The sequence below is a fragment of the Lolium perenne genome, chromosome 1, assembly GCF_019359855.2.
Source record: "Lolium perenne isolate Kyuss_39 chromosome 1, Kyuss_2.0, whole genome shotgun sequence".
Classification (NCBI taxonomy): domain Eukaryota; kingdom Viridiplantae; phylum Streptophyta; class Magnoliopsida; order Poales; family Poaceae; genus Lolium; species Lolium perenne.
The window spans coordinates 72,373,367-72,384,429 of NC_067244.2; the positions used below are offsets into that span (position 1 = coordinate 72,373,367).

The 11,063-nt window shown below is 45.8% G+C and overlaps 1 protein-coding gene across 1 annotated transcript; it reads right to left on the minus strand.

The window, feature by feature from the left end:
- Positions 1-8,694: 8,694 nt before the first annotated feature.
- Positions 8,695-9,808, minus strand: LOC127297115 (CASP-like protein 1C1). Its single transcript, XM_051327390.2, has 3 exons — positions 9,541-9,808; positions 9,339-9,441; positions 8,695-9,238 (listed from the first exon to the last, which is right to left on the minus strand). The coding sequence occupies exons 1-3, from the start codon at positions 9,693-9,695 to the stop codon at positions 9,008-9,010; spliced, it is 489 nt and encodes a 162-aa protein (XP_051183350.1). The 5' UTR covers positions 9,696-9,808; the 3' UTR covers positions 8,695-9,007.
- Between the last annotated feature and the right edge of the window lie 1,255 nt (positions 9,809-11,063).

Consider the following 11,063-nt stretch of genomic DNA (forward strand, 5'->3'; position numbering starts at 1 on the left):
TTCTAATAATAGAATCAAAAGGTAACTTCATTCTCTTTCTAGGGAAGTTTTCCATACCTTTATTAAGAGGGAATTGATACTTAATATTCCCTTCCTTCATATCAATAATAGCACCAACAGTTTGAAGAAAGGGTCTTCCCAAAATAATAGGACAAGATGCATTGCATTAAATATCCAAGACAACAAAATCAACGGGGACAAGGTTATTGTTAACCGTAATGTGAACATTATCAATCCTCCCCAAAGGTTTCTTTATAGAATTATCAGCAAGATTAACATCCACATAACAATATTTCAACGGTGGCAAGTCAAGCATATCATAGAGTTTCTTAGGCATAACAGAAATACTTGCACCAAGATCACATAAAGCATTACAATCAAAATCATTGACCTTCATCTTAATGATGGGCTCCCAACCATCTTCCAACTTCCTAGGAATAGAATTTTCAAGTTTTAATTTCTCTTCTCTAGCTTTTATGAGAGCATTTGTAATATGTTTTGTAAAGGCCAAGTTTATAGCACTAGCATTAGGGCTTCTAGCAAGTTTTTGCAAGAACTTAATAACTTCAGAGATATGAAAATTATCAAAATCTAAACCATTATGATCTAAAGCAATGGGATCATGGTCCCCAATGTTCTGAAAAATTTCAGCACTTTTATCACAAGCAGTTTCATCAATTTCAGGCAGTTTTGCATGCTTTGTATTAGGAGTAGAAACTTTGCTAACACCAATTATTTTACCATTGATAGTAGAAGGTTTAGCAACATGTGAAGCATCAACATTACTAGTGGTGGTAATAGTCCAAACTTTAGCTACATTATTCTCTTTAGCAAGTTTTTCTTCTCTTTCCCACCTAGCATGCAATTCAGCCATCAATCTAATATTTTCATTAATTCGAACTTGGATAGCGTTTGCTGTAGCAAATGACTTAATATCTTTATCTTCATTAGGCATAATTTTTAATTTTAAAAGATCAACATCAGCAGCAAGACTATCAACCTTAGAAGCAAGAACATCAATTTTACCAAGGTTTTCTTCAACAGATTTATTAAAAGCAGTTTGTGTACTAATAAATTCTTTAAGCATGGCTTCAAGACCAGAGGGTACACTCCTAATATTATTGTAAGAATTACCATAAGAATTACCATAACCATTAACATTATTAGAAGGATATGGCCTATAGTTGTTACCAAAATTATTCCTATAAGCGTTGTTGTTGAAATTATTATTTTTAATGAAGTTCACATCAACATGCTCTTCTTGAGCAACCAATGAAGCTAAAGGAACATTATTAGGATCAACATTAGATCTACCATTAACAAGCATAGACATAATAACATCGATCTTATCACTCAAGGAGGAGGTTTCTTCAACAGAATTTACCTTCTTACCTTGTGGAGTCCTTTCAGTGCGCCATTCAGAGTAGTTGATCATCATATTATCAAGAAGCTTTATTGCGGCACCCAAAGTGATGGACATAAAAGTACCTCCAGCAGCTGAATCCAATAGGTTCCTCGAAGAAAAATTTAATCATGCATAAAAGGTTTGGATGATCATCCAAGTAGTCAGTCCATGGGTAGGGCAATTCTTTACCAAAGATTTCATTCTTTCCCATGCTTGGGAAACATGTTCATTATCCAATTGCTTAAAATTCATTATGCTACTTCTCAAAGATATAATTTTAGCAGGAGGATAATATCTACCAATGAAAGCATCTTTACATTTAGTCCATGAATCAATATTATTCTTAGGCAAAGATAGCAACCAATCTTTAGCTCTTCCTCTTAAGGAGAAAGGAAACAATTTCAGTTTTATAATGTCCCCATCTACAACCTTATACTTTTGCATTTCACAAAGTTCAACAAAATTATTAAGATGGGCAGCAACATCATCAGTACTAACACCAGAAAATTGTTCTCTCATAACAAGATTTAGTAAAGCAGGTTTAATTTCATAAAATTCTGCGGTAGCAGCAGGTGGAGCAATAGGTGTGCATATGAAACCATTATTATTTGTGCTAGTGAAATCACACAACTTAGTGTTCTCAGGAGTATTCATTTTAACAATAATAAAAATAAGTAAAGCAAACTGAATTAAATAAAGTAAAACAAGTAACTAATTTTTTTGTGTTTTTGATATAAAGAAAGCAAACAAAACAGAAAATAAAATAAAGTAAAGCAAGACAATAAACAAAGTAAAGAGATTGGATGTGAGAGACTCCCCTTGCAGCGTGTCTTGATCTCCCCGGCAACGGTGCCAGAAAAAGAGCTTGATAACGCGTGAAGCACACGTCCGTTGGGAACCCCAAGAGGAAGGTGTGATGCGTACAGCAGTGATATGTCTCAAACGTATCTATAATTTCTTATGTTCCATGATAGTTTTATGACAATACTCACATGTTTTATATACACTTTATATCATTTATATGCATTTTCCGGCACTAACCTATTAACAAGATGTCGAAGCGCCAGTTCCTGTTTTCTGCTGTTTTTGGTTTCAGAAATCCTACACAGGAAATATTCTCAGAATTGGACGAAACAAAAGCCCAGGGTCTTATTTTCCACGGAGCTTTCCAGAAGACCGAAGCAGATACGAAGTGGGGCCACGAGGTGGCGACACCACAAGGCGGCGCGGCCAAGGAGGGGCCCGCGCCGCCCTATGGTGTGGGCCCCTCGTGCACCCCCCCGACTCTGCCCTTCCGCCTACTTAAACTCTCCGTCGTGAAAACCCTACTACCGAGAGCCACGGTACAAGAAAACTTCCAGAGACGCCGCCGCCGCCAATCCCATCTCGGGGGATTCAGGAGATCGCCTCCGGCACCCTGCCGGAGAGGGGAATCATCACCCGGAGGACTGATCGCCTCCGAACTGATGTGTGAGTAGTTCATCCTTGTACTATGAGTCCATAGCAGTAGCTAGATGGTTGTCTTCTCCTCTTGTGCTATCATGTTTAGATCTTGTGAGCTGTCTATCATGATCAAGATCGTCTATTTGTAATGCTACATGTTGTGTTTGTTGGGATCCGATGAATATGGAATACTATGTCAAGTTGATTATTGATCTATCATATATGTGTTGTTTATGATCTTGCATGCTCTCCGTTGCTAGTAGAGGCTCTGGCCAAGTTGATATTTGTGACTCCAAGAGGGAGTATTTATGCTCGATAGTGGGTTCATGCCTCCATTGAATGCAGGGACGGTGAGAAAGTTCTAAGGTTGTGGATGTGCTGTTGCCACTAGGGATAAAACATCAATGCTTTGTCTAAGGATATTTGTGTTGATTACATTACGCACCATACTTAATGCAATTGTCTGTTGTTTGCAACTTAATACTGGAAGGGGTGCGGATGCTAACCCGAAGGTGGACTTTTTAGGCATAGATGCATGCTGGATAGCGGTCTAGGTACTTTGTCGTAATGCCCTAAGTAATCTCATATTAGTCATGATGATATGTATGTGCATTGTTATGCCCTCTCTATTTGTCAATTGCCCAACTGTAATTTGTTCACCCAACATGCTATTTCTTATTGGAGAGACACCACTAGTGAACTGTGGACCCCGTTCCATTCTTTTACATCTGAAATACAATCTACTGCAATCATTGTTCTTTGCTGTTCTTTGAAAACAAACATCATTCTCCACACCATATGTTTAATCCTTTGTTTACTGCAAGCCGGTGAGATTGACAACCTCACTGTTAAGTTGGGGCAAAGTATTTTGATTGTGTTGTGTATGTTCCACGTTGGCGCCGGAATCCCTGGTGTTGCGCCGCACTACACTCCTCCACCAACAACCTTCACGTGGCCTTCATCTCCTACTGGTTCGATAACCTTGGTTTCTTACTGAGGGAAAACTTGCTGCTGTACGCATCACACCTTCCTCTTGGGGTTCCCAACGGGCGTGTGCTTTACGCGTCATCAAGCAACAAGTTTTCCCTCAGTAAGAAACCAAGGTTATCGAACCAGTAGGAGATGAAGGCCACGTGAAGGTTGTTGGTGAAGGAGTGTAGTGCGGCGCAACACCAGGGATTCTGGCGCCAACGTGGAACCTGCACAACACAATCAAAATACTTTGCCCCAACTTAACAGTGAGGTTGTCAATCTCACCGGCTTGCTGTAAACAAAGGATTAAACGTATGGTGTGGAGAATGATGTTTGTTTGAAAAAAACAGTAGAGAACAATGATTGCAGTAGATTGTATTTCATATGTAAAATAATGGACCGGGGTCCACAATTCACTAGTGGTGTCTCTCCAATAAGATAAATAGCATGTTGGGTGAACAAATTACAGTTGGGCAATTGATAAATAGAGAGGGCATAAAAATGCACATACATATCATGATGACTAATATGAGATTTACTTAGGGCATTACGACAAAGAACATAGACCGCTATCCAGCATGCATCTATGCCTAAAAAGTCCACCTTCGGGTTAGCATCCGCAACCCTTCCAGTATTAAGTTGCAAACAACAGACAATTGCATTAAGTACTGTGCGTAATGTAAACAATACAAATATCCTTAGGCAAATCATTGTTGTTTTATCCCTAGTGGCAACAGCACATCCATAACCTTAGAACTTTCTCACATCGTCCCGCATTCAATGGAGGCATGAACCCACTATCGAGCATAAATACTCCCTCTTGGAGTCACAAGTATCAACTTGGTCAGAGCCTCTACTAGCAACGGAGAGCATGCAAGATCATAAACAACACATATATAATAGATCAATAATCAACTTGACATAGTATTCCATATTCATCAGATCCCAACAAACACAACATGTAGCATTACAAATAGATGATCTTGATCATGATAGGCAGCTCACAAGATCTAAACATGATAGCACAATAGGAGAAGACAACCATCTAGATACTGCTATGGACCCATAGTCCAAGGATGAACTACTCACGCATCAGTCTGGAGGCGGGCATGGTGATGTAGAGTTCTGCGGGTGATGATTCCCCTCTCTGGCAGGGTGCCGGAGGCGATCTCCTGAATCCCCCGAGATGGGATTGGCGGCGGCGGTGTCTCTGGAACTTTTCTCGTATCGTGGCTCTCGGTAATAGGGTTTTCGCGACGGAGAGAGTATATAGGCGAAGGGGCGGAGTCGGGGGACGCTCGAGGGGCCCACCCCATAGGGTGGCGCCCCCCCTATTGGCCGCGCCGCCAGGTTGTGTGGGGCCCCCTCGGCTCCTCTTCGTTTCCTCTTCGGACTTCTGGAAGGCTCCGTGGAAAATAAGACCGTGGGCTTTTGTTTCGTCCAATTCCGAGAATATTTCCTGTGTAGGATTTCTGAAACCAAAAACAGCAGAAAACAGGAACTAGCGCTTCGACATCTTGTTAATAGGCTAGTGCCGGAAAATGCATAAAAATGATATAAAGTGTATATAAAACATGTGAGTATTGTCATAAAACTAGCATGGAACATAAGAAATTATAGATGCGTTTGAGATGTATCACGGCCCAGTTTCCTCACACGCCGTGGTCGAAGCGGCGGTCGATGTTGTTGCGGGCACAGTCGACGTAGAAGCGGTGGCAGTCGACGGCGTAGACGGTGAGGGCGAAGCACTGGCCGGAGTAGGTCGGAGGATGTCGGTGCGATGGCCCTCGTACCAAATCCTCGTCTCCTCGTCCATCAGGGCTGTGTTGCCGCCCATCAGAAACGCCAAGTCCGTGTTCCTCTTCTTCGCCGCGGCCGTCGTCTTCAGCAGGGCGATCTGGGCACCTTGGTTGGCGAGCATCTCCCTCCACCTGCCATCGAACTTGGCGTTCATCCCGGCGGAGTGCGCCCTCGCGTCGGCCCAGCACTTGTCGAACGACGCCTGCATCTTCTCGACGGGATGGCCCATCTTTTTGAGATCTTTGAGCTTTTTCTGGCCGAGTTCTGAGCGGCAATACGACGAGCCTGGCGCCGGAGCGTCGGGGTTGTACTGTTCGGTTTTGCTTTTCGAGAGGCTCGTGCGGGTTTCCGTCCACTTCTCGCACTTCTCGATGCGGGAGTAGACGTTCAGAAACTTGAACGTCAAGCCGGTGTCGTCGTGGTACATGCCCAATGCACGGCGCACTGGGAAAAATAGGGCGACGAGACGGGTCAGCTCACGGCGATCAATACGTGCAAGGTCGACGGAGGAGCCACGGCGCATGCATACCTTGGCTTCAAAGTCTTCGCCGCTCACCGTCACGTTTTTGATCTCCTCCTGTATGCCGTGCCATTTGCTGCACGCCGTCTGTATGATCCCCCAATGGGTGGCCATGGCCTTGTCTCCCCGGTTCATGATCGTCTTGTTGAAGTAGGGATCGACGAGCTTGCGCTCGTCGAACGCCTGCTTCACTCGAAGCCAGTACGTGTCGTACGACTGATTCGCCCCGGTGATGCCGTTCATGGACACGATCATCCAAGCTTCGGCGAGGCACTCCTCATCCTTCGGTGTCCATTTGACGCGCGGTTCGGCCGGCGGCGAGTCCTTCTTACTCTTTTTCTTTGCCTTCGGCAGGTTGGCATCGGCGACCCCGGCTTCAGTTGGTTCTTCCTCTTCTTCTTCTTCGACGGCTTGGCGTCCGTCGGCCACATCCTCCACCCACGCGTTGCGCGCCGCAACAGTTGCCGTCGACCTCGCCTCCTCTTGCGTGAAGAACCCCGGGCTCGCAGCGGCGGCCTTGGAGCCGGAGTTGATCATCTCGTTCATCACTTCGTCGTCTGGCGCCGCGGTCACACCGAACGGGAGTGGCCCTCGGCGCAGGGCCGGCGAGAAGCCCTCGTTCAGGTTGCCGCCGGCGAGCTCGGGCGGCGACGGCGTGAACCTGGACGTTTGGCCGTAGGTGGCCTCTTGGAACATGGCAGGCGACGACGGCGAGAAGCTAGAAGGGGAGAAAGCCGACGGGGAACTGCTTGTACCTTGGATCGGCCACTGGCCGGGGAACATGGCGGCACTGCCACCGCCGCGAGCATGGCCCATGCTCATGGCCATGGAGTCCTTCCTCGCTTGTTCGTCCTCCGCCGCCAACGTCGCCCTCTTCGCGTTGAGTTTCTTCTCCCTCTCCGCCCTGGCGCTTGTTTCGATCTGTCGCCGGAGCTCGTCCGCCGCCCACTGTGCGTTCGACACACCCGACGGCCGCTCCTTCTTCGTCCGCATCTTCCTCGGCTTCGGCGGCATGGTGGTGGATGAGAAAGTGGAGGAGGAGAATGGAGATGGCTACACAAATTCGGCGGGAGAGAGTGGGGATGTGCAAGCAAATTGGAGGGAAACCGACAGGATTTTGGCGGTCCAGTCGCCGACTACGAGGGTCCACACGATGTTTCGCGCCAAATCCTTTCGTCCGGAGTCCCCGAGCGCGCCTCGGGGGACCGGGGATGGCGTGGGCTCGCCGGATGGATGAAGGGCCAAATCCGTACGAAATCGAGGAACCGGGGGCACGACTGGACCGAATTACGCCGTCCGGATGGAAAAACGACGCTCGGTGCCCTCGTCGGGCAGACGGGTGGGGATGCTCTTAGCTACACAATAAAACACGTATACGTAAATACATTTACAAAAAGAACTAAAAATATATCTTACATTAGTGAACAGGGGTATGTCGCACAGCGGGCCATATGCTAAAGTCCTCTCGTGTAACTAATTCCAGCTAATACAATTAGGAAAACATGATCACATCTTTTTTTTTACCAATTGTATTAGCTGGAATAACAAACTACTTCAATTGGTAAATTGAAGTATTATCATTTGATTTTGTCGATAACTAGCATGGTGGCGCTCGCAAATGCGAGGGCAATGACCAGATATGTCTATTAAACTTTTCTATGTTCTATAGAAACTTATCGTATGCATAAAAAATTAATTTATTGTATATAAAGAATTTAATATTAAAAGTGTACTACTACCAATATTTTAATTAAATAATCGTATCTCAAAATCATCATACTACCAAGAGTTCACTGTGGATAAAATATGTCAATATCCACATTCCACGCATATTGTTCTTGTGTTAATACTTAATAGTGTGGAATAATAGAAAACACAAAGATTGAAAATTCTAGCTATTTCTTTTTTAGAATTTATACTTAAATCATTTCAATTTTGAGTTGACTTTTGGAATGGAATATGAAAAGTATAAGATGGGTGAACTAATCATAATTTTCTTATCTTTTATATTATCAACAAATTTTCTATTTTTATCATCCATACTGCATATGTTTACAAGTCCCTCATCTATTCCCTCCAAATTAAAATATGTTTGCTTGCTCCCTGCACAAAAAGTATGTTTATTCTTTATTCAGACAGAAGACTTAAACATGTATTTTAGGAGTTACGCTGTGAATTACAAATTGCTGATAGTAGTTTATGCTTCGGTAAGGTGTGCACTCGAGATCATGACAAGCGCCGCATTTCACACATAGATTAGCCTGGTCAGCAAAAAAATTAACTTAAAAACAGAGTGTTTTTATAACTCAGTTATTTGGCTGCAAAATAAAAATAACTGATTATAATCCAAAACATAATCCTAAAGGGTTGCTGAAGGTTTTGGGAAATTTTAAAACCACAGAACTAAGAAAATTTCTAGTAAACCCATGAAACGCTACTCGAACTCCATCGCTGCAACGCCGCGTGGAGCCTGGCGCACCGTAAGATAGGTGCAACGCCGCTGGGTAGCCGCGTGACCGCGTCTTTTCATAATGTAGGTAGATACACTTCAACATATCTCAGAAAGTTTAAAGAGGCTCATATAATGGCCAGATTTACACGACCGTGTTCTATTACATTTGTCTAAATTTACACGGCCGGATTGTATTTAAGGAAAAAACAACAGATTTCCTGTCAAAATATTTTTCTGGAGAAATGTTTCTTGTAAGCAAACATGTTGGCTCACTTTCCTTTCAAATCGTCGTACTTAACTGGAGAAGAAGATGATCGGAATAGATCTAGACTCCGCCAACATCAAAATTATAATTACTCCGTAGTAAAGATTGGAGACCGGCAACAAGTGGCAAACAAACAACCGCGAGGATCATCTAATGGCATGGACACATGGGATCAGCGACTACGTGCAGCGAGTACATGATGATGAGGAAGTAGAGGATGAGCGCGACGAAGCCGGAGATGAGAGCTCCCATGACGTGTGTGCAGTAGCCGTGCACCTGGTCGCAGATGGGCAGCCACCCGGCGTGCGAATTGCCGTTCCTCCCGACCTCCGCTATGGCTCCCGAGGCCGCGACGGCGCCGGTCAGCACCATCCCCATTAGCTGCACGCATGCATTGGAAGGGAGCATTGTTATGAACCCAATCAAGCAACCTTGATCTTTCTGCATCGATTAGCTTAGCTGTGTTAATTAGTTAAGTTACCACGTCGGTCATGACCACCAATCTGGAGGCGGCGCTCCCCGGCGGCACGAGGACCACGAGCAGGCTGTAGACGCACGCCACGGCGAATGCCACCACAAAGAAGCTGCGAAATTACACAATGCAGTTACCACAAAGTAGTAGGCAATTGCAGCTATTAACATCTCGCAACTGCATATCTGGATTCTGGAGTATAGGTACTTACATAAACGACGGGATGTGGGAGTACTTGGCCTCCAATTCCAAGCCGAACAAGCTGGTGGTCTCGTGGCTGGTCACCATGATTATCGCCGCGGCTGCCGCAGCGGCAGCGGCGGCGACCCTAAGCACGACGGAGATGAGCCGGTGCACCTTGGCCATAATGGGGCTTGGAGCGTAATGGGCAAGGTTTGTATGGTCCCTTGCTAGCCTACCCAGTATCAGTGGTAATCAGGGAGAGAGTTCACAAGATCTCAGATGCTTTGGTGGTGACATATGCCGTCAAATAAGTAGTCAGGTTTCGTGGAGCAGTTTTGGTTGTTCAGCTAAGTGGAAGAGTAGGACTAACGATTTGTGTGGGCAGCTGGTTTGTTGGTAAGCAACTAAGCAAAATTAACTCAACTTGTCGCCATGTTAAAACATCCTCCGTCTCTCTTGATGTCAACATCTCCGTACCATGATAGTTGGGCAATGTGAGAAAATTGTCCAGCATTGGTTGTTTCTTGTGGAATTGATGCTGAACTACCGGTTTACTTTTGGCCAACAAAAGCAGTTAGGTGACTCTTTTCCCTTTCAAAAATGTATTTGGGTGTTTCCATTCTAGTTTTTTAATTATATATGTGGTGTCTGTTGTGTGATCCTAGAGCATGATCATTCACTCATTCAAGTGATTTCGCTAACACATTTCCATTTATTTTTTGAATGGGAAAATGAAAGGCTTAAGAGCATCTCTAGTAGAGCCCGTAAAAGGCTCAAAACCGAAAAATAACCGCCAGTTTACGGGTTCGGGCTGAAAAATAGCGCCGATCAGTAACCGTAAACCAGGCCAAACTGAAAAAAAATTCAAGCTGAGACCGACACCTATACTTGGCCTGTATTTGTAGGGGCCGATGGGAACCGAACACAGCCCGAACACAATCCCTAGTTTGCACGCGAGTGAAGTTTCAGCTCCTTCCAACCGCCGCTGCCGTCGATTTGCGCACCCTCACCTTCCTCTGCGCCGCCGTCATCCGATTTCTCCACCGTGAGTCTCGAATCGATGCCACCGACAGCCGTTGCAAGCTCGCAGGCGCCGCCACCCTCTCCCGCGGTCGCCGTAGCTTCCGCCGCTCCACCAACCATCCCGACAACCCCTGTGACCCCCGCGAACGTAGCTACCACGGTGTCGTCGACGAGCGTGGTGAAGCGGCGGCGCGCGGGAACGCATGTGGTCCTGCAAGCCGGTGCCGCGGCAGCCATCGCTGACGTCCCGGCGGTCGCAACGAAGCCGAATGCATCCCGCGTGAGGCTGAAGAATCCAGGGCCCAAAAGGATGAAAGTGAAGGCAGCGACGAGCCGTGGCGCACCGCCTCCCGTCCCCTCCCCGCCTACACCGCCGCCGCCGCCGGAAGCCACCGCGAACGTTGACAAGCCGGAGGGAAACAAGAAGGCCTAGGAGAGGCTCAAGCTCGAGGGGGAGGCTGCATTGTTGAGGGATAAGTTTGATCAAATGATGAAGTCCAAGAAGGTGATAACGGCCAAGACTTTGGA

What these genes read in the sequence shown, in the direction of transcription:
- LOC127297115 (XM_051327390.2), bottom strand. Translation starts at nt 9,695, where the DNA reads ATGGCCAAGGTGCACCGGCTCATCTCCGTCGTGCTTAGGGTCGCCGCC. An exon ending in TCCCACATCCCGTCGTTTAT is followed by an intron (nt 9,442 to 9,540) that starts GTAAGTACCTAT and finishes GTAATTTCGCAG; the next exon opens with CTTCTTTGTGGTGGCATTCG. An exon ending in TGGTGGTCATGACCGACGTG is followed by an intron (nt 9,239 to 9,338) that starts GTAACTTAACTA and finishes GCATGCGTGCAG; the next exon opens with CTAATGGGGATGGTGCTGAC.